Genomic DNA, 24,895 nt, shown 5'->3' with positions numbered 1-24,895 from the left:
TCTTATCCCCTTTCTTATAACTTACAGATCTGTATGAAATAGTTTTGTGTGCTGAAAGTAGGAGATTTTGTGTTTAGATGTGTTTTTTATCAGCTGGTCATCCTCAGGTTTATCCTTGTAAATCTCATTGATTGAACAAAATTGAACTTTGTCCAACAGTTGATGAGTTACATGGATAGAATTTTACTACCTAAAACCTCATACAGGCTTTTAATTGATTTCACTGTTTTGACCTTTGTTTATATAGAGCTGAATCTCACAAGCAGTTTGGGTTTCCGTACTTGAAAGAAAAACATTCATGGGCCCAGGTACATAATGCTTTCACTAGTTTCTACTCCATAAGTATGCATTTCTAAAATGAAATCTGTACGAGTCAAAATATGCATCTGTATTTTATCAAACATATTAACAACAAAAGTATTACCTTTATCTTACAGAAATGTTGGAATCCAACAATATAATCAATTTCAATGGACTAGCTAATAGCTCCAGTTATCATACTTTCCTCTTGGATGAAGAACGCAGTCGGCTGTATGTTGGAGCAAAGGATCACATATTTTCTTTCAACCTGGTTAACATCAAGGAATATCAAAAGGTACTTTCATTCATGTTTTGTGCAATGTAAATATATACTTTTAATGTTGCAGAATTGTTATTACTCAGACTATGTTGGGCACTGTATGAATTGTGTCGTCAGTGTTTGTGTGTCAGGAATACTATTACAACAAAAACATCTGCTGACTTTATGAAGAGAAATTTATAATAAGCCTATAACCTATAACTGTATAATCTACAATACTTTTTTTCAAACTATGAGAAAGTAAATGATAAGTGGATAATCCAGCTATTTCCCAAACAAGACATACTTTCATGTTTACTGCTAAAAAACCCAAACAACTGTTATAACAGTTTGCACGAAAAGGCCTTATTACTCTGTATTTGTTTGCAGATAAAAAGAAGCTGTTTGGGAGTCTAAGTGTTGATTTCTCTCCTTTAACCCAGCACTTGTAGGCACTCTGCTTCTGCTGCTTTCAAACCAAAACAGATTTAGTATTAATAAAAGAGGAATAGGTCCATAAAATCTTGCCATCCTTGATGGGGAGTATAATTTTCCAGTAAAAGCTGGCGACAAATTAGAAGCTGACAAACAGTTCAGTGATGTTCTTTTGTTGGGGTCTAAATAAATAATTTCATTTTTCATACATTTTAATAAGACAAAATGCTAAGAAAGTAAACAATGAGATGGAGGTTTGATTTGTTATATGAAGTATTTTGATGGCACATTTTAAAATCCAGGGAGTATTCTTTTATGAGAGATATATTGCTTCAATACCCAGGGATTTTTTTTTCTTGGTGTTCCTGACCTTTTGCCCGTTTGACTATTAGCTTCCTAAGATGATAGCAATAAATACCTTGTGTTTTCTGTTCAGAGGGAAGACAGGCTATTCATTTGTATTCTCTAAGGAAAAAGGATAAAAGGAAAACTGGGTATTTTCTTTTCTATTCTCTTTAGAGCAGCTATAAAGGAAACTAGCTATTTATTTGAATTCTCTGAGGGATTGATAGCTTAATGTGCAAAACATCTGGAATAATTAAAGGAAAGAAGGTGTTTCCATTGCAGAAAACAGCTCTGTATAATGGGAGGAATTGTATCTTACATACTTATGTATTCAGATACCTTTAGAACACTATTTGAAATTGCATACAAATATTAATATATTAAATAAAGAATTGCTGTCGGCAACGTTGGCAACAGACTTAAAGAACAGATTTACAATTTAGACTTTAGATTTAAGAATAGACAAAAGGCTTAAAGAATTTTGGGATCTGCTTATTAAAGACACGAGGGTCACAGAAGAAACTTCAATCAAACTTACAATGCAGCCAGTGCTCCACTTGAGATCAAACTTCACCAGTTGTTGCTTCCACCATGTAAAAAAGAACTAAGGTTTCTGTCTAAATACTGATAGCAACATAGGACTCCAAAGGAGCACAACTCAAAAAGCCAAACTTTCCAGTCTATTAAAAGCAGTTCAATTTAGCTGACTTATAAACCAAATTAGAGGAGAATATTGCGCTGTGAGAATAAGGAAAAAGAACATCTAGGCATTCATTTTATGGATTAGAATACTGGTTTGAATAATACAGAAATCTTTGCCCAAAAATTGAACTGAATTTGAACTGGTCCTTTTGGGAGATCTCGGAAGTTTGGTTAATGTTTTTCAACCTAGTAAATTCAAATTTTCACATGTCTCTGCACATTTTAAGCTGAGAATAGAAACAGGAAGTAGCAGGAATCCTTTGAGAGAGAATGTGCTCATAAAATTTTTAGCCTTATTTTATAGACTTAAGATGTTCGATTGCTGTTTGGATTTCAGTTTGGATTTCATTAAGTTTTAAGAAAATTTTGAATTTAAAAATGTGGTTGCAAAGTGTATTTTCAAATGTCATATATGACATCTCCTTCAACCTCTTCTGTCATCCATATTCATTTTTTTTTCTTTTCTTTTTGAATACTTAGCCTTTTCCTTTCTTTAATGAACTATATTGAACACCAAGGCTGTAGTCCGGACTTATGGCCATTCATATTGCATTATCTGAGGCTCCCAAAAGAATAGCCTGGCATTTTATGGGAAGATCATGTTTTATTCTATATGTAATTCCTAAAAGCTTTTCAAAAAAACATGAATAATTGACTGTGAGCGTCTCTGGATTTTCTCTGTATGAGGTGAGATCCATTTTCTGCTAAGCAAACACTACAGTAAACCTAGGTTTAGGTTTACTTGTGTTAGGGTAGCTCTATAGGAACAGCATAAACATTTCTATTTTGATGGTGTGATATTTTTCAAATACCATGGCTTCCTTTTTATTATTTAATTAACTAAACTTAGTAAAAGAATGAACTAGTAGATACACTGAAGAGGCAAACACCTCATTTCTGATGCTGTAACTCTAACTTGAGATCACATTTCACATAGATCCAATTTATTGTTAGTAAGTATCTGCAATTTTTTGCTCTCAGTCTCCATTCCATTACATCAGATTTAAAACAGTGAAAGAACACTCACTTAATGGAGAGTCAGCCCTCTTATCATTAGCATACAAGATTCACTGCTAAGATTCACAATACAGACTATATTCAAGATATTGTTTTTACTGTGATTCCTATTATCTCTATTTTGCTCCTATCATTTCATTTCTTTGTTGTCAAATTTTATGGAAGAAAAGGAAATAAGGAAAAGAATGGGGAAAAGAGAAACTGGGTAAAGAGACTCTGTAGCATTTGGTCTGCAATTTGTGATTATTGAAGCATGAAATAATACAACGTGATTTTTGTTCTGTGTCTTTAGATTGTTTGGCCTGTATCTCATTCCCGAAGGGATGAGTGCAAGTGGGCTGGAAAAGATATTCTGGTAAGTACAAATCTTTTTAGCATTTCTTTTTCTTTTATAAAACATTGTAAATATTTTATTATGTCTTATTGTGTTAATTCTTAAAGTATTTTTCCTCCTCTCTAAGGTCACACATCTGATCATAACTTCAGTCTTGAGTTATCTCAGCCTTCTTATTCAAAATAATGAAATCTCATCTTCATGACCAAGTGTTTAAATTTATAGATGGAAATCATGCAAATTAAATAGAATTTATTTACAGAAAAAAAAACCAAAACAAAACAAGAAAGAGAAGGGAGGAGAGACATCAGAATGAGAAATATTAACCCTTGTATACTTGTCTTGTGATCTCAGGGTACATAATATTTTGACCTATTTTTGCCCTGCTCCAGGTCCCAGTCCTACAGTGAGTTCCGAGAAGTGCTCTCTCTTTGTGGCATCTCACTGGAGTCAGTGGGTTTCCCTGAGCTCTTTCCTGCATGGAGTTCATAGCAAGATTGAGGTCAAAGTGGTTTTAACATTCTGCATCAGTTTTGGTGCCTCAGGAAAACACTGTTAGACTAGGCATAATTTTCTGTACATTTTCCCTCATTCTTGTGTAGATCTTATTGCCTGTATTTATGAGGTAGGACAGACATAGCCACTAGCCCCCAGATAATAATCATTGCACACTGATAATAACTGTCTTCTTTATAAGAACAATATTGGAAATGGGAAGACAAGGCTGAAGAAGGGAAAAAAAGATAAAAAATACATGCATGCAATAAGCCAAATAAATACTTGCATAGCATAGCCAAATGGGAAATCATTGTGGTTGCCAAGGTATAACTGAGAGTGGAACTTGGCCCCGTGTGTATATGCTATTGGCCTGATTTTCAGAGATGATTCCGTGAAATATTCATAATGCCAACCATATGCCTCCAGAGAGCTCCATTTGAATAATTTCCTAGGTCATAATAAAAATAGTTTCATCAGTCCTTACTTACTTAGGCCATAGAGGACAGTTGTCTTCATAAAACGACATTTGGGAGCAGTAGAGGTGGATTAGGTAGAAACTAAGAAATATGGGCTAAGCTATATATGTGAAGGGACAGCTAAAGTGCCAGACACTTGGCCTGTCTCATTACATAGAAATAATACGTTTAAATTAATCCTTCTTCATGTTCACAAATAATTTTCAGGAGTACATTGCAAGGTGAGGACTAGAATATCTAATATTCAAGGTTAAAAAAAAATAAGGCTAGTGTTAAATGTCTGAGCAAATTAACTAACCTTGCAGCTTGATCTTATGCTAAGTATTATGTTATTACATTAAGTAGATTTTTTTATAGCTAGGTTTGAAGCCTAGAATATTAATAAGAGATTCAGCGCTTAGAATGAAAGCACACTCTTTTATTTTTTAATAATTATTTTTAGAAATTCACAATAGTAAGAAAGAGGATGTTTTATACGTTGCACCGAGCTGATTCCAATCCATTCATTGTAAATAGAGACACTGTTATTCTGGAGTGAGCTGGGAAGTTCAGGACCCCATCCTCTGATTATTTGTGCTGTAACTATTTTATTCACCCTGATTCCTATGATATTAAGGCAGCTACGCCTGCTGATCACGAGTAAAAGGTGAAGCCAATACCACACCCCAAAGCTGTGTGTGACCCTGGTGCATTAGCTGCCTGCTATGATCCTGCGCATTAGAAGCAGCACTCCCATGAGTTGGTTGAAAAGAATAAGGCAAAACAGGAGGACAGAGTTCACGACATGCTGCAGCCCAAACTGAGGAAAACAGTAGTACAGCACAATGTTGCTAGAATCAGATAATTTGTTTTCATAAACATTTTTCACGTATATGGGTTGTTGGGGTTTTGCTTTCTTTTTTTAATTTTTAGTCTTCTCTACAAGTGCAGGTGAAAAATAAAAAAAAAACCAAAAAGCAAATGGATAGGTTGTATGTAATGTGGGTCCAGTTTTGGCAGGCAGCTAGAAAGATGGAATATATGTCTTGGTGTGTTCAGGTCACCTTCTTTAAATATTTACAGCTATCTATTCTTGCTATAAAACAGTGCATTACAAAGTATTTAATGTAACTGCTTTAACTGTAATTACAGCTCAAGATTACAGATCATTTAAGAAACTTATTATTCCTCCTTCATTTATTCCTTAAAGTCATTGTCAGTACCTTGGGAGCGTGAAATGTAAAGGCCGTAAAAATAACTCAACAGACTCTCATTAGAGGGAACAAGAAAAATAGAGGACAAATAAAGTGGCATATAAAACATGCTTGATTTAATACTGCTTTCAGCATGTACCACTGCTAAGATATTAGATACTCTTCATTTGTGATGGTTCAGAACTTTCTACATGACAGTCTATACTTCTACATCCAGGTCTTTTTAAAAAACTTTTTTTAATTATTGATCTCCAGGGGAAGTCAGTGCTGAAAATGCAAGTCCCCACTAATAGGCCAGGTGCACTGCAGCAGCTGCAGCACAAGTATAACCCCGGCTCTGCCCCACTGCTAACCTCAGCTATGACCTCCGAGATTTCCTCTCATAATTATAAGAGGTAATTTACTGTCGTTTTCACTCCTTCAGAGGGATTCCTTATACTGACGCTGTCAGTCATGCCAATCTAGGCACAGCAGGTTTGTAGCTCAGGACAGTCCACACGGGATTTGAGGAGAGCGGCCGACTTGGGCTCTTCCCGCTCTCCTGATATCCCTTTGTTCCTTGAGCAGTCGTTTTCATTTCTGTTTCTTAAAGGGCTTAGTATATGTTAATTAGTTAAGCTTTGCTCACTGTATAGGTAGATAAACCTTTTAAAGTATGCTTTGGGTCTTTTTTTTAGACGGGTAAGCTGAGAAGAGAGGCTGAAAGACTCCCCCCAGCTATGCAATATTTACTTACAGCAGGACTTCTCTGATAGAAGCTAACTAACAACTGCTACACTTTCCCACAAAATACAGATTTTTTCCAATAAAATCATAATTACTGTCCCATGTTAAGTACTTAGTATTACAATATATATTTCCATTTCCTCGGTATAGAGTATCACAAGCACCAAAGTGACATTGTTCATGAAAAATTAAAGACTATGAATAACAAATAAAATATTTGCTTACGTAATTCAACTAAATGAGCAATTCTGTGAGGATTTCTTGCTATTCTGGACTTCAGTCTCTCATTTGATGTATTCTGGTTGCTGTAAGTCCTGTGAATATTTCTCACAATTCCTGACCAGACCTTGGTAATGATCAAAGAAGACAAAGTCTCTACAGAATACTTCTCTGCTTTTATACTGAACTTACAGTACAGAAATGCTGCTAGTCATATCCCTCACTAGTGAGCCTCAGTGTTTTGATTTTAAGATCTCACAGGCACCTGGGACCCAGCAGAAACACATGGCAACCTCTGCATTACATATGGGTTAAATAATAGGTAACTGAAAAAAAAAAAGTGGCTCCAGTTCCACTCTGACATTCCTGGGATGTCATAAACCAGCAAAGCAAAGCTTGGGTGATTTACAAAAGTTACTAGAAACACTAGTTAATTTTGCAGGTAGGGATAGGGTAGGAATAGCTTCTTGACTGGAAAGCTCATCTAGTCCTTAAACTATTAATTTGCTGTTGTTTTAAAAGTTTTGGCTGCTGTTTAGTCGATACATCTCTGCACTAGATTTGGCTGAGGCACCATATCAATAGTTCACATGGTACACAATTAATCAGAGAAATCCCTATTAAAGGGTATGATAGATTTCCACAACTTGAAAGCTTTAAAGATGTGTTTTTGAAGGGCACCTTAGGATGTTATTTTCAAGTGTGATTTGACTATCTAATTTATTTAGCCACTTTTAAAGATCCCAGCTCAAATTAAATTGTTGAAATGGTCCCTTCTGGCCTTGACATGTATAAATCTTTAAAATTTCAATGGGTAGTTTAACAAAGTCACAGAGGACAAGCTACATGATGACAGATACTTATACACAGTTTGCATGCTGTATGAAAATGGCTTCTCCCTGGATATTTCTGATGAGAAATAAATGTTGATATACAAATAAATACAAAGAGTACCAATTGCTTTTACTTGATACCAGCAAGCTCCTACATATTGCTCTGTCAAATGAACAAACAGATCCATACAGAGAGTTAGTTACACTTTTGTGTCATTTCCCTTAACAGCTAAAGTGTATCAGCACAATTGTGTGTGTATTAGCACTGACTGTATTATAATTTATAGGAGATGGACACCTACTTGGGCTATTTAATTGCCATTAAATTTTACCTAGTTATTAACTCTTACCTGAATTCAACTGTGATTGACATTATTATACTCAATAGTTCTCTTGGTGGTAATTCGGAATCACTTTAGATCAGAAACCTATGCCCAGTTAAGAAGAAGTAAGACTCTTTACACTACAGATGGTATAGCTATATCCTGTGCATGCTTCTTTGCATTTAAGTGAGGCTGACACTTAATTATTGAGTTTATGGTTCATGCAGGTAGACTTACATGGCTGTAATTTAATTCACCATCTCATTTGTTATGATAATACTTAATATAAGCCAAAATGTTCATATGCCATCTCAGTTTATGCTTCCGTTAAAGTTTTCCAGCCCCTCCCTAAATCATAGGAAGATTAGCAGTTCCATAGGCTTATAGATCCATCAGAGTGCAATGATTTGGAAAGAAAGAAGAAAAAGAAAGAAAAGAAAAAGTGGTGTAGAACTTAGCAAGTGTCCCTCAGCCATATCTGGTGATACTTTGGAAAAACAAAGTTGGCAATCAATAACCACTATTCCCTTTAATTCATTTTATTACTGTTGTTGCCTTAGGGAAAATAGAAGAACATGGAGGCAGAAAGTAAAAGTAATTCTTTTCATCTGTTATTGTAAACAAAGATCTGAAGAGGGAATCTGAAAATTAAATATACAATGCTGGCTGGATCTAGAAAGCCTGCTTCTAAATTCATCTGACAGGCACAATTTTTCCGCTCAAATTACCTCTGGCCCTTTGGGTGTGCCAAAAAGAAGTTCATCCCTTTCTGTCAGGGTTCTTCCTTTGGAGGACATCTACAGCCAGTTTTCCAGCTTTTCTACCACCAACCCTCACCGCCATCCCCATTTCCTTTCTGGCTCCTTGGCTCCAGCATACCACTGAAACCCTTTAACAGAGCCTAAAGACCCAGGACCCCCATCCAGCCTGGGAAGAAGGGAAAGGTGAATGTCTCCTGGGAGTAGAAAGGGCTAAAGTGAGCAAAAATCCAAAGCAATGGACTGCCAGTGAGATTAGGGACAGAATTTACACTCAGTATTACCTACTACAAGGAGAAATGTGACTTTTGAGCCATTTGTAAGACAAATAATGCCACTGCATATCCCTTTCAACTCTATCAAATGTTCCAGTTAGTATGCTGGGTTTATTAGCTTGAGGGCTGCTCACTCCCTAATCTTGTCCATGATCTTTAATGTGGGTATGATTTCCTGCCAAAGCATTTCTTACCATTTGGGAGACAAGGGAGTGAGATATTTTGTGAAGTAGTGTGCTGCTTTAATATTGCTGCTGCGTAAAACTGCTTTGCATAGACGACGGACAAAAGAGAAAGACAGATGGAGGAAAAAAATAAAACAAACCTACAAGCCTTTCACTTAGAGGTGAAATGAGCTTGGTAAAAAGTATAGTAGACTGGAGTCTTTCAAAGTCCCGTGGAGCTCTCTAACAGAATTTCCCCCCCGGGAAATTCTGGTTGCGCCAGCTCCAGTTCTTGGATGGACCCCCACAACACACCCACCAGCATGAAGCCTCATTTGTGGCTCTTAGTTCAGATATTGATCCTACAGCTTGTGTTCATTTAGGCATTTGCATATATTTCTTTATATGAATTGACCAAGGCAAATCAGTTACCGTAAGGTAATAACTTGTGTACTTATACAGAGGAAGAATTAAGTTGGCAGTTGTTCAGATTTTCATATTTTACTCACTTACGTATCATGGGAAGTCCTTTAAGTCTTTCAGTATGGGGAACAAATTGATATAGATCGAGGAGAAAGCTAATTTTCCAGTTTTGGGCTTATTTTTCTGTTTATAGGTGTGACTATAGAAATTTGCTTCTGAATGAAACTTAATATTCAGCAGATTTAATGCAGTCTTGCAGAAATGTTTTCTTTGTTGTTTTTGAAATACAAAGTCACAGAGTTAATAAAGAGGAAGCAAAGGAGAAATGATGGAAGAATCATTTCCAAAATTATGGGGTTTAATTTTCTATCAATAGGTGTTCCTTATGAGCCCTAGTTTGGCCTTGGCAAAGTCTGAGAATTACTTTTATTTACGGCTGAGTTACCAGTTATTGCTATTTCAAAATGATGTTGGGTAATTCCTTTTTATGATTTATTGCATCCCAAGATGGACAGAGTGAATTTATTCTTTGTACATGTCTTTCCAGAGAAACACATTAACTGGGTGACTAGTAAAAATGATCGATATGTTTAGTTCCTGTTTCTTTTCAGGGCTTCAGTCTGAAGCTCATGAAGTCAGAGAAAAGCCTTTCCTTTGGTGCCAGTTACATCTTTTTTTCTTTTTTTTCTGAATTTGCTTCACATTCTTTCTATTTTAGCAAATAGACTGGGGGTTTTTGGGGGGGGGGAGTGTTGTTTAGTTTGGTTTAGGTTTTGGGATTTTCTGTTGCTTTAATAAAAGAAAGGCTAGTTTAAAAATTAAGGATAGGTCTGCTCTGAACAATCACATATCACAGTTCCTCTGTACTCAAGATGTGGTCACTATGGCCCTATTAAATTAGTCCACAACTGATGTTTTTTCTGTAGTCCTGTTACATACACCAAAAATAGGTCTACTACACTCCTACCTGCTGCACACAAGTCTAAAATATTGTCTTTTTTCTTTTGTAATAAGTAAAAGAACTAAAGGGAAAGTTCTTAAAATAACCTAGGAAGTAATATGCAATTATTTCCTATGTTGAAGCTAATGCTTTGTTCAGTTACCACATCTTCATGTCAATAGATGATCTTCAAAAAAACTTTTTCAGTGTAGAAAAAGTGTTGTATTCTGAAAATGGTGGAACAGAAAAAGTAAGAACAGTAAATAAAGGGAGAATCCATATCTCTCTTGCTTTTGTTTTTTTTGTTTGTTCTTTTTCTTTTTTTGACTGAGTGACGTGATCTGTGTTGGATCAAATAATCTATTGATCTCTTTTTCCGTTGCGTAATTCCTTCCTGATTAACATCTTCCAAAACTTTAAGTTACTATACATACATCATGAATATAAAAATGAAAAAAACCCAAACAAACAAAAAAACCCAACCCTAAAAAACCAACCTAACAATAAAAAAACCCCAAACCGCTCAGCAAACTCAACAATTTCACTTTGGTGCTAAATTTTTACTGAGTGGGAATTTTAAGCTTCTGTCACTTAAGTTTTCTCTGTTCAGCATCTCTCTGTGGTATAAAAATAGTTTAACATCCACACACAAATTTCTGGATTCCCACAGTAAGGCACATGTAACTTCATAGTCAAGTTTACAGAGTACATTTATTTACAGGCACACATATTGCTAAGCAACTGTCCCTTATAGATGCAACAGTCTTTTGCTTCCTTTCAACACTTCAAGGTTTTACGTTCACTTTCAACACAGAAGTTTTGAGTATATTTATCTTAGGTGGCTGTGAGTGGAAGTCATTACAGGATATGCCTATAGTATGCTGAGTAAAAGCAAGCTGACTGATATGGAGCCTAAGTGCTTTATGCACCTATAACAGGCTTGACAACCTGTTCCTCTGAAATACTCCACCCAATTAGCAGGTGTTGATCCTATTCCGAAAGGCGGGGTGTAATCTGATTTCTCCAGGAGACAGGTGATTACCCCACCCAGATAGAAGAGATAGATGAGAGAGACTCTTTAGATCTAGACTGTGGTTGCAACTTAAATTGCTGCTGAGCTTGGTGAGACTGCTTGAGCTGAAACCAAACAGTATTGTTCATTTCTTTGCTAATAATGCTATGCCCAAAATGTGGGACAGGTTTACTCTGTAGAGCAAAACCAATTTTGTTTTAAAGTTATGGTCAGAAAAGAACTGGCATCTGCTTGACCTCAAGGCTTCCCAGTGTTTTGAATTATTCCTGAAATACTCTTCTGTTCCTTAAATAAATTCATTCTGTGCTCTAGGAAGTGCATACTACCGAAAAACCTAACAATTCAAAATAAAGGAAGCTTGCTAACACTCATGGAAAGGTTTAATGTACAACAATCATGCTGTGGCTGCAAAATCCTGAAAACCCACTTGTTTGCTGGACTGCATCCATAAAAGACTTTGTTTTGTCTTGTTAACCAGATGTACAAAAATAATAGATGGTCATTAAATCAGGTATTTAGTGCTGCAGCCTTTTCTTGGCATCCCTCTAGCTGTTCACAGGTCCAGAACAATTGTTGTCTGCATCTGCTGAATGAAGATTTAAGGACTGAAAACATGTCTTGTAATTTGAACATACTGAATGCAGAAAAAATTGGAGAAATTGTACTTCCTAAGATCGCTAGGTCAGATGGTTGGTGCTAACGACAAAGATTTGAAGGCCTGATGTGTTTAGTCTGTGCAGCCAAAGAAGGCACCTTTAAAGCATGGCTTCTAATGTCATCTTCTAACGGATTCTGGCTTAAGACTGTTTTCGGACAGACCCTAGGGAGTATCCCACCTGGCTTAGCTACCTCCATGTGTAGCCTTAGTGGTAAACTATGGGCCAAATGACCACGTACCAGTAATGACTACCAGATTTTCAAGTAAGTAGGTAGACAGGCAGGGAGACATTTTGTGTTTCACCCTCACTAATGCAGAGGAGGAACCAGAGGAGCTTTCCATCTGCTGTGCAAGTGTGCTGACAGTACAACTGTTTGCTAATATGGCATGCGGTTTTGTGGCTTGAAGGAATCAGGATATATCTGCTTTTTTTCAGTGGTTTTTTTTTTATCATATGCTTTGTTAGTTGGCTGCTTTTTTCTTGTCTTGATGCTTTAATGGTTTAAATTCATGCAGACATCCTGCAACTTGAGTAAATTATACATTTAAAATATTCTCATGAACTCTTGTCGTATCAAAAAATCAGACAGATAACAGTCATAACTTAATTGGAAAGATAACTGGAAATACAGTAAGCTGTACTAGGCAACCAAAAATGTCTTATCAACCCTCATCAGCACCTTCAGTCTGAAATTTCTCAGGGCACATCTTGACAGCAGAGGAAAATCTAGATGTGGAATTAATCAATGGTTCCTCCGCAATGTTGGCAGTGGTCACCATGCCTAAGAGTAGTGTCATTCCTGACAACTCCAGAGGGGTCAAGTCCTCCAGATCACGATCCAGTGTAAGGGCCACTAAATCTGGGGATCTGTCAGCTTTTTCAAAACTCTGAGGTGGGAAGACAAGTACAATTACAATTCAGTCCACAAAATAACACACAATTATAAAAGAGACTAGGTATTTTTACCAAGACATATTCTGGGTTTATATTGGATTTGTGTGTGTGTGTGTGATGCCATACACACTGCTTATAAGGCTTTGACTAATGGGGATATAATCCCCAAGAACTAAGCTAATAGAAATCCCTTTCTGTAACACAGACCCTGATATTTCAGCTGCTCAACTTACTTCACTCAGCACCGCAGACTGACTCTTTTTCGGAGGATAGGACTATAAAACATTGATCCTGCTAATTGTAAGGTACAATAATGACAAAACAGGGATGGAAATGATGTTATTGATCCAAACTGCAAGGGGCACACAGTAATAAATCATAATCTGCAAAGTTTTCATACCAGCTGGCGTCCCCCACTCTAAAACCATGCACCTGCCTATACAGGTTCAGCTGGAAGGTTATCTCATAGATTACAGGTGCTGGGCATGATTTCCCCACCTGTTAGGGCCTGTAGGAAGCTCCTAGCACTCGGGGACTTTCCTGTTGCTGCCAATGCAGCACTTAGCACAATAGCTTTGCAGCAGTGTTACCGACTAGCTTACTCCAATAAAATAAACTTTTAAAAGGTCATTGCATTTTAACAGGACTGGAATAATTTGCTTTTTTCCCTGCCTATTCTGGGCCTGTTTCAGCAGACTGCTCTTTGACTGATACTTTTCTAAGTGTTACTGTAATAGAAAGTGGGAAACTAATAATTTTTAAATAATGTTACTACATTGTACAAAAACTTGCACACAAGCAGCAGGAGCTGTGAAAGCATACACCATGTAGAGCTCACCCTGAAAAGGACTTCCTTGCACATGCTTACTGACATGCTAAAGTGTTTGCAGGATCTAGCTGAGAATCAATCATCCGTGTACATCGCAATCATACATATATTTATTGCACTAACACTCGAGAAATATCTTCCTTGAAACAATGCTGCTGCATGCTGAAAAAGATACCTAGCCAATATGGACTGAACTGATCACAGCTGCAGTAGCCCGCTAGGAAAAGAGAGAAGTTAAAAAGCTCCTTGATAAGTCCGGAACATCTTTCAGCAGTGTGATAAATTTGAATGACAGCAGTAATATCAGGGATTACTTATTCTCCATGGATATCTCTGACCTCGTCACTTGAGAATTCAACTAATTGGACAGAAGAAGAAGAAAAAAGTAAACATATTAATTAAACTCATGCATGGGACTTTATATGGAAACTGTCCATCCATTTTGATATGAAAGACAAAACATGTATTTGTTTTGTTTGTCCAGCTGTTAGATGATAGGTTTAAATCCCCTTGCCCATCCAGTTTAGACAAAACCTTCTGATATTTTAATCACTTGGCTGTGTGGGAAGGCTGAAATAAAGGAAGAATGTATTACAGGGTCTGATCCTTATCTGGATTAAATCAGCAGAAAACTGTTGAAGCTAATGATACTATAATGGATTATTATTGCCTTCTACTTATTGTCCTGCATAATCTGGCCATTTGCATTTGCTGCAATATCTAAGAAGGAGTATGGACATCAATGTTGGTTAAAAAAAAATGAAACAGCTTTCTTAAAATGAGAAAAATCTGGATATTAGTTGGTCACAGGGACTTAACCCTTTAACTTACACTTAAAAAGATGTCATTAAAAACTCTTTGCTGCATCAGTAATCCAGATCGAAGGATGCAAGTTCCAGGCTTCTGGAGGAGAGATAATTACTGGAAACTCATAGAAACCACCTAAATTCTGTTTGAATTTTCATACACAGAGCAGATGTTTTGACAGATGGATGGACTTTATTTTTGTAACTGTCCGGGAAAAGTCTGCATAACACAGCCTAATCAGTGTTACATATCTGTAGTGTTTGTTTTTCAATCTTTCTGCATTTGGCTCCTATGCTTTTGGTTGCAGACATTTTCTTTGTAATTTATTTTTTCAACCTAATCTCTCTCTGCATAAGCCCTTCTATCAACTTGGTATATAAATATTAGAAAACTCTTAAAAAATAAATGTGTATGTTTGTTCAGTAAGTCAGACATATTGATCTTTCATATAGTGGGTGCCCTTCTGGGAAACTTAATTAACACTTTATCTTCTCTTCAAGACAGGCCCTCTGCCCTTATACATAGTATATAATATTTGCAACAGAAATTTAGAGTTAAGATCTCTGTCCAGACACACTGGACCTCTTTGACTTTAATTCACACTCCAAATGTAAGTGACAGTCTAATAATTTCTCAACTTCTTCTACAAGTAGGAGTTCGGTACAACAGAATTTGCAGTGGGATTGGTGCTTTGGCTGTGTTACCGTCGTATGACACAGATGGTTTTAGCCACTTTCATTTCAATAAACTGTCAACATGGAGCTGAGGATCTGAACCCCATAACCTCCTCAGTCAAGCTTAGAGGAAGCGTAAACATCTGTAATGTACTTGAAGTTGAAACCTTTTTCTCGCTGGGGGATGCCCAGTAAACTTCTGGGGCACTGTTCCTTCCAGGTGGCCAAATGAACCTTTAACTCCTGTACGCAAGGTAGAATGGCTTCAGCTGGATGTCCTTCTGCCCTCACATGCCAAACGAACCCCAGGAAAGCCTGTAGGGTCTGCTTGGGCTTTGGTGAGGGATTCGGTCTATATTCCTTCAAGCAGAGAAACAAACTAGATTGTGCCTTACGTTTGGGGTGAGTGCTTCAGCTACCACACACGGCAGAGCCAGGGCATGAACCGTTTCTTTGGCCATGCTTTGGAGGGTATTGACAATCGTGCTATCACAGGACTGTTTGCAGAAGCAGATCCAGAAGTCACACTGTAAAAAGATAAAAAAGTAGCTATCTAAAGAAGTTCCCTCTGTCAGGATAGGAAGACCTTGCAGGCTATGCTAAAAAGTCTCAGGCATGATGTAGGGGCTTAGGTGCTTAGATTTTAAGGTAGAGGTACTTCTGTACAAGGCCAGAACCTACAGCTCTTGGGGAAACCTTATACCATTTATTGAAATATAAATGAAGATTAATCCTCTCCAGGGGTAGGCAAGATAAATGAATGAGGGTTTTGAGGACTGCAGTAACACCCTCATGATGTACCTAATTTTCACTTTGAATATCTACCTCAATCATTCTGTACCATATGCAATCACTTATGCTTCCTGCTGTATGTATGTATAAATAAACTCAAGCTTTAGGGCATAAACCAGCTTTATATAGACAAGGAAAGTTTCCTGATATTAAGCTGCCCATTATAATAAACAGGATTATTAGGTGGAAAAATTTATAATGATTCGCTATGGTGATTCCAGTGCTCCTCTTCTTTAAGATTTATTTTCATAACCCATCCAAGCAACACTTTCCTGCCTACGAAGAACTTTGCATACATTGCATTCATTTTCATTCACATTATTAGGCTTAAAAGTATTTTAGACTCCCACACCACCGTGCTTTCATATATGAAAAAACCCCCGATTTCCACCTGGAAAATAATTTCTAAAACTCTAATTTTCTTCCTTTGGCTGTTTTACTTGACGAAGAACAATATTCAAAGGGTATGGATATCTCCAGACTATGTTCTCTTTAAACAACATCCCTTCCCTGGGGAAAGTGAAAATGGATAAAAGGCACTGGGGGGCTGAACTCACATGCAGACACAGTGTTTAAATTCCCTGACAATTTGTTCCTTACAGCTTCTGGCTCTGGGTTACTTCCTCTTCCTCCGGTGGATATTTTCTCCCGTCTGCTGTATTTTACCGAGATACTACATTTCTTTTGTTGTCTTTGTCTCCTTTCCAGTGCCTTACGCTCTGAGATCATGTAGTGAAATGCCTCCTTCTGCTGGCACAGGCCTTCACACTAACAATATAGCGCTGGCCCGGGGGTCTGGCAAGGGGAGACGCTGCTGCCAAGTGGGACAAGCCCAGTTGGAGACACCCAAGTCATTCCAGGCCTCCAGCCAAGGGGGTCGGGGACTTGCTTTGTAGTCGAGTTGACGTAGCCACTGGTATCGGGACCAGCAGAGCTCTCTGCCAGGTTTCACAACTGGCGGTGCCTGAATGCTGTTGTAGGAGCCTTGCCGTGAGGGTGGGAATGGGGAAACAGAGGCTGAAAAAGGGAGTCAGTCACCCAAGTCTCATGTAGTGACAGACCCAAATTGCATTCAGTGTACACACACTTTCCCCAGTCAGAATCTCTTCTTCGTCGTACATGTGTGCTGAGATTTAGAGTCTGAGCAAATCATTCAAAGCTGTTAAAGTTGGTATATTACAGACTTATGGGAAGATTTTTCTTCCCAGAGCCGCATAAACTGGGAAAACCTAATATTCACCATCACAAAGCAAACTCTTGCTAAGTTCAGAATATCAAGCACACAACATTTCCACCCATGACGCTGTACCTGTGCAGCTGTACTTGAGCACAGTTAGGCAAAGGAAGGAATCTGATTACTCTGCGTTTGAAATCAATGCTCCTGTTGCTAATGTTCCAGGGAGAATAGCACCGTCTCCCAGGCAGGGCAGAAACTTCACTTTGAACTTCCTGAGTTGACAAGGGCTTAAATCAGAACTGTAACTTTACTTTGATGTCATTTATTGTGGTTTAATACCCCTCTTTATTTATTTTTTTACAACCATGTAAAATATATAAAGAAACTTAATCTGTTGGGGAGGTGTATGAGAATTTACTGAATAGACCTTAATGGTTCCTTTATGCGGCTATAAAACACAGGGAATCTATAAGAGCAGTCTGAATTGGACTAGGAACTTTAAATGTTATATAAATTTATTTGTCATAGTCAAAAGGTTTATTGCTGTAGGTATTTACCTTCCCCATTGTTTAACTAGGTTGTGTATTTCTCAGACGTCTATGGTAAAAAACATGTTGTACAAGGAATTAAGGAGAGCTTAAAAGCAGGAATGAATAAGCCAAATCTGCTTTTGGAAATATATTATAAATCTGGAGTAACTTTACTGATATTAGTGCATTTACACTACTATCAATCCTGAACACTTGAAGCTCAAATATGGCTATGATAGAGTTAATTCCCCCCCAGGCTAATCTGGAATAATCCAGTGAAGCTGATGATAGAATATTTCTTAATTTCCATCCATAGAAATCAAAGAAATCTCTGCCCCTAACCTAAGCAGGTTTTTCCGTCTCACCTTTAGAGTATTAGCTATCTAATACCTTCTTGCTGTATATTATAGATAAGCAGCTGAACAGTATTTAGCAAGTGCATATAGAGTCACGGATGGCGTGTTGCTGTAAATCAGAATAGCTCCTCTGAAATCAGCAGAATCTGTTCTGATTCACACTGGCTGTGGGTCTAGCCCATGTACTAACAGCATTTTGCAAAGGTATGCGTCCACTGGCCTCTAACATTTCATGTTCTTCAGGTAGGCAATTTTTGAACGCTTTAATAAAGCGTAGTAGTAGACCACAAAGGCATTTTTTAAATCATGATACATCAAACCAGACAAGGCAAAGCACAGTCCTGCTGAAACAGTAGTGTCATTAAATTTGACCAGATACAACTCTAAGTGAGAAAATTCTGAATTATTTAATAATGCACAAATCATTGGTCAATTTTAAATTATGTAGAGTCAAAGTCAGGTGCTCCATCTGAAACACAGAATAGCAGGGTTTAAGAAAGGTTCTATTTCAATTTTGTTCATTTTTAATGTTATATGAATTTGCCCATTTTTATTCTTGCGGGCATTGACTTATTAACGCGCTTTCATGGTTTTCCCATATTTCTTTTATTAAAAGGAACAAAGGACAACAGCATTAAGAACACTATCGAAACACACATTGTAATTTTGATGATTTATGCCAGGTATTTTCTTAGCACTGTACCATTGTGACAGTGGAAAGCAGTCTGTGGATACATATATGTATAATAAATGTATGTTCATGCTTATACATGTGTGGGAGGAAGAATACTTATGCAGCAGAAATTGTGTGTGTTTTTATTAAGAAAGGTCAGAACGGAAAGAATTAAGAGAGACCCCTGGTAACATCCATCTCTATTTCTTTCAATTTCCTGTTGGATTACCTTAACTATCTTTATGTTTTCTCTTCCATCTCAGTTGGAAAGATAACTTAAGTAATCATCAGTAAGCCAAGGATGTAGTAAGATTCCGTATGCTTTTCTCTGGGTGCTCTTTTTAATACATTGCCATTATCTGTTATGCAAATAAACAATAAAATTGGAAGAGCAATGTCATTTCAGTACAGTCCTTTGTGTAAGGCAGGGAATCAGTATTTTATCTGTGTAAGTTTGTTGTTTTTCCCTGTGGTGGCCTAAGGCGTGCCTCAAATTGCACATGCATTTTCCTGGCAGAGCCATTATTTTGTGTTTGAGAGTATCATCTGGTTTAATTAGCAAGCAAGTTACAGAGACGGATGATGCCAGTCAATGAGATTTCTGCGGAGGTGGTAGCTCAGGTGGTGTTTCCATGGGCCCTGGTCCACTTGGAGAGGTACAGCTGAGTACTGTACCAAAAAAGTCATCAAATATACATAGAAAAGTTTCCTTAATTTCAAACAGAAATTTTACTGGAAATGGTTATTTTATGTCAATGTTCTTATTCCTCTCCTATTTGAAATCCATTATTTGTAATTGTGTCAGTAGACTGATTCACAGGCATTGACATATTTATTTTCTTGTTAGACCTGATTGAAACAAAAATATTAAATAAATGGAAAAAGTTGACATCTTGACTTCAGGTTAGATGTTTCCATTTTAATAACATTAGGCATTAATAATGACATGTTGTTAACAGATAACAGATAATGTTTGTACTAGGGACTGTTAGTGTTGCTATTAAGTTTTTAATTGCTGAGAACTAGAATTATACATGATGTATAATTTACTTAGGTAGAAAATGTAAAGTCCAAGTCTTGCAAAGCTTACATTCTAGGGGCTGTCAATAATTGCTTTAAAGTTTAACATATGTATTCATCTTTGTAAAACTGGCCCCTAAACACAGACAATAGGGGTGAGGCAACATTCATATTATTGTTAGAAATGTTATATCAATGATTTGTTTTTCATCAACTTCTTCCATCTGGCCCATCTTTCTTCTAATTGTTACTTAATTGAATACAAGCAAACAGTTGGTCCATTTTTCTTCATTATTTCATTCTGACACATTTCTATAAATGGGTTTTGTCTTACAAACATGGCAATAGCATAAATTACAAAGGTGAAACGTGTCTGAAACAAAAATTAGGAAATTTTTTTGTATAATCTCTCCTTCAGGGGTGGATGCTTTATTAAATGGCAACCAAAGATATTTAAAAACGTAACCTATATCAGGCTATTTATTAAATGCTTAGCAATAAACAAGTTCATAAAGAGCATGAAATGATGACACTTTTAAAATATGTTCATTCAGCCATACCTCCCTAACACAGAAGAGCTCCCATTAGTCATAATCACTGAATTAACTCTGTGGATACATTTTTTTCCCCCTTTTCTTTGCAGAGAGAATGTGCTAATTTCATCAAAGTGCTTAAGGCTTACAATTCAACCCACTTGTACGCTTGCGGAACAGGGGCTTTTCATCCAGTCTGCACCTATATTGAAGTTGGAAGCCATCCTGAGGTAAACTATATTAAAACAATATTTTTCTTTTTCCTCTTTTTAATCTTTATTGGTGTTTAGCCATGATCTCTTCCTGCCAAAATGCACTCTCACTAGTTTCTGTGTCTCGGCGAGTGGATCTGGTAAGACTTGCTCCTGACTCAGGTGCTGACGTGCTGATTGATAAATCACAGAGGAATCTGTACTGTTCTTCCCTACACAGCATCTTTTCCCCCAGGGGCTTAAATAAATATGAGTAAGCCATTCTACCTGGTTCATGAAGTTAAAAGCACTGTCTTTTTTTTGGTCGGGACAGATACCAGCTAGGAGAGGGGTAGTGCAGCCTGTGTCTTTATTCTGGGGCCAGCTCTGTCCTTTAGTCTCCTACCAGTCAGTCCAGTCTGACACTGTGGCAGCTTTCTCCCAGCTGGGAATTAAAATAGTGTCACACGTTTGTAAATCCTGCTTCTCAGATTTGTCCTAACACACTGACAGTTTTTCATATGTGACCTAGGGTTTGTTTCCTTACTTCTTAGTGAAAAATAAATCACTTTTCTTCTCTCTTTTCCCCCTTTTTTTAACCTGTAGCTTGCTGATTTTTGCTTAGTGTTGCAGAACTTGCAGTAGCTCTTGTACTGTTTTGTCATAATGAAATAGGTCATCATAACAAAATAGATAAGCATGGTCTTCCCTGGTGAAAAACAGTATTACTCACAGAAAGCAATGGGACTATGCTGGTTTTCAATACTTTTTCTCTCCAGAAAAGCCAATCTTCTATTCTCCTGATAAGATGAGTATGTAATATACATTAGTCCACTTCACTTTGTTTTCAATTTGGCTTACCTGAGTATTGCTCAATGGACTGTTTCAGTTTAGCAACCAGACTCTTGATGTGTTTTCAGCAGTCACTAATTTATGGATTTGTTTTACTGGTGAATCCATAGCTGTGTTACTTATAGCTTCTGTGATCTTTGAAGAACAGCTCTTTCAAGTTACCTTACGGTTTTGCAATTCAGGTTTGCAGATTTCCCTGAAAATAAAGACATCATTGTTAAATGAATGAGGACTCAGTTATTTAAAAATCAGAATTTCTTCTTGTAGAAAAATTAACAGATCTTTTGAGTGTTGAATTTATAGTCTGGCAACCGTTTTTCCCTATAATAATGTCTTTTGATATTTGAATCATGAGTCTTTAAAATGTTCTAAGCATAAGGTTTTGAAGGGATAAAGGAGCTGCAAAGTAGAAAGGTTTTTTTCGTATTCTTTAATGCTTTATTCCAGAATGCATTCTCGGCAATTAGTGATTGTGTCTTGACCACACACAGTATGTCATTGCTTACTGCATTAAACAGATTCTCTGCTTCCTGAGATCCATTTGGGAATTGGTAGACATATTAATTAACTCTAGTTCCGTAAGATGTGTGTCAATCAATTCTTGGCTATCTGCCAAGTGAATCTATCTGCAGAGAGATAGCTGGTATGAGGTCATTTACTTCTACATTTGGCTGTTTTATGACTGTACCATAAAACTAACACACACTTTATCAAGGATTTATAGAAAGGATGATCAGAGATGAGAGGCCAGATCCAACCTTGGTTTAACATTCCAGATTTTGAAAGTCCTGAGTCAATGATGTGTTTGGCCCTGGAGCTGAAAGAGGATGTTTGTTTTAGCTTCTTTCTAGCAGTCCCTAACTATAAACAAAATCTAAATTGTTCCTGGTTTTGGTCATTTATGCAGTAAGTTTGTTAGTCCCCCTGTGCCTGAATCATTCTCATGACCCTTGGTTTCACCTTTGCAAACCAGGGAAGTCAGGAGTATGTTTACCTCAACTGCCTCGGACACTGTTAGCTTTTGATTTCCTTTTCATACTTAAGCTATGAGTGAAATCATCTTCACCTGCCCTTCCAGTGGCCCAGGTTTCTGTATCCTCTGGACAGCTGTGCAGGAGGGTCACTGCCTTCTCAGCCCAGGTCTGCCCACGCAGGGAGAAAGTGGGGCAGGCAGGAGGCAGCAGGACCCACCCCCTCTTCTCAGGCTTTGACAAATCTGACAGTCAGCCTGGGTTCTGTCCCTTGCAAAGGTGAAAATCAGGTGCATAAATACATTTATTAGGTTTGCAATGAAAAATAATCTGGCCTGTCTCTGTCTCTCAGCTAGGGCCTGCTCCTTCCTTTCCCATACGACCTAGCCAGGAATTTCAAATGTGCATCTCCTCCCGGAGCTGGGGAAGAGGAGGGTGCTTGATTGACAGTAGCTATTAGAGACACCATGGATGGGGGGGATACATATTAACCCCTGCACGCTGCATCTGTGAGAGCCAGATGGTTTACGTTGTCATGTCAGACAGCAGCACTGGACGTGTCAAAGGGCCGTTGCTTCTGTATCTTGTATAGTTTATACCTTCCTAGCACACTAAAAAAGGTAAAAAGTATAAGCAAAGGCAAGCAGTTGATTTTGAGTTTAAAAAATGCCATCTAAAACATTTCCTGAAGATTCCTTTTCTGCCACAACACTTGTGGAAAATTAACTGACTTCACCATCTGTTTATTTATTTTTCAAGCACTTAGAGAGGTAAATGTGAACTGATTAGGGGAATAGTCAGGGAATGTACCTACTGTCTAATAAGATTGCTTGTTTATGTGAGCTCTGAATATAACCCACCTGCCTGAGTCCGGTGGAGGAGAGGAAATTAGCTTGTGCCAAACTGAAGAGGATGGAGAAGTGAAATTTAAAGAAAAGAGTGGCAAGCAATAGCAAAAACACTGAAAGCAATTGTAGTAGGCTGCAGGAGGCTGCAATATGGTACAATTTTTATGATTAGGGAAAGGAAATAAATTACTTTGTGTGACAGTCATAAAGTAATGGGAATATGAATTGTTATATCTGTTGAATATCTCTTCGATATGAAGCAGCGTATCACAGCCCCATTCCATACTTGCAGAAAACCATTTCTAGTGATGAAACTAGGCAGGTCTAATTGAGTTTGATGAAGTACAGTATCAGAAATAATAATAAAAAGGTAAAAGGATATGAACAGCATGCTGTGCATCTGATTAAAAATGATCTGCACAAATGTATACAACCTAATATGTTGTGAATTACACCGTAGTCTAAGGAGTAAAGCAGACTAATCTTCACTTAAATCCATTCCAGATGTGCAAGTGAACAACCACAGTATTTAGAGAGAAGAATAAAGTTGATGTTTGAAGAGACTTTAAGCACGTAAGCCATAAGTAAGCAGGAAAGAACATATTTAGAGAGAACGTAGCATGCGTATACGCAGAAAATACCTGAGGAGAGCCTAATTTAAAGCTTGAGGTCATCCATTGGAGAGGCTATATTTGTACTTTCATTGAATGGGACAAACTGGCTCATATGCAGATGTCTATATTGTACATGCCTGAGTTTAGCTGAGATGACCTAACACAGACACCTACACCAACTTCAGGGATCTGGGCTTAGGCAACATGTGGCATTCTCTCCACATAACGCAATATAATGCAAGAAACCAATTACCAGACTAAATAAGAAAGTAATTAGTAAAGCTATGTTCTGCTCCCACTGACTTCTGAGGAAACAGGATCGGATGTGTAGGAATGTTGTACTTAACGGTTGCAAAATTACACAAGTCAGATCTGTGCTTGAAAGGAACAAATCCAACTGCAGGGAGACACAGAGGTGCATTAAACCCACTAGAAAATCACAACAGGATGCAGAATGCACCTGCCAGTGCATGCCTGAGCAGGGGGAAGGAGCCCTGCTCCCTTTCCCCAGGGCTCCCTTTGGGGTAGTTTGTGTGAACCAGCAGGGAACAGTCTCGTTTGGAAAGAACAGGATTTCCCATTTACTTAACCCTTACATACAAGTGGGGGTATAGAGAATGCCCTATAGAACCTTTTTTTTTAACGCTCAGACAGGCATTACAAGAGCTGTGCAAAATTGTTTGCCAGATCCTCAGCAGGAATACATTAGGGTTTCTTCAACAGAGGTAAATCAATAGATGCTGTCTGAAGAACTAACCCGGCTTCTTTTATTGTCTCCTAATTCCAAATTTCTTGTCATTGTCCGACAGATTAAAACTCATTTTTAACTGGATGAATTTCAAAGATCTGGGATCACTTTACTTGCAGGTTATTTCTCATTCTTAATCAATAAAGAAGCTCTAAATTTACTTCAGATTTATGATGTACATAAAACATTAAGTTATTGCATATGAAGTTATATAACACTACCACCTGTAACATATTTGCTTTTTCCGGACTCTGTATTTTAAAAATCTTTGCTTCAACTCATAAAATTTTGCTGAATTATACTTTTGACTTTTTTTATCCCTTCTGTACTTCACATTAGAAGAGGTCTTGAGTGCATTTGCTAAGTAATGGACATCCTGTTCTGATACATTTATGCATCTGTCTTTTTTGTCTGTGTATAAGTCTATATATATTATACATACGTATATAGTGATGGAAAAGCAGGTTTTTTCCA

General features: G+C 37.4%; 1 protein-coding gene across 1 annotated transcript in view; it reads left to right on the top strand.

The window, feature by feature from the left end:
* The window catches only part of SEMA3A (semaphorin 3A), a 336,793-nt gene that overhangs the window by 214,711 nt on the left and 97,187 nt on the right, over positions 1-24,895 (top strand). Inside the window, exons 4-6 of the mRNA XM_052789790.1 lie at positions 438-595; positions 3,351-3,413; positions 20,308-20,427. Of these exons, the coding sequence (XP_052645750.1) occupies positions 438-595; positions 3,351-3,413; positions 20,308-20,427 (341 nt within the window). The remainder of the gene's footprint in view (positions 1-437; positions 596-3,350; positions 3,414-20,307; positions 20,428-24,895) is intronic.

Source organism: Harpia harpyja, chromosome 6 (genome assembly GCF_026419915.1).
Source record: "Harpia harpyja isolate bHarHar1 chromosome 6, bHarHar1 primary haplotype, whole genome shotgun sequence".
Lineage (NCBI taxonomy): Eukaryota > Metazoa > Chordata > Aves > Accipitriformes > Accipitridae > Harpia > Harpia harpyja.
Note: the sequence above shows the minus strand (reverse complement) of the source record. Positions and strands in the feature narration are given on the sequence as shown.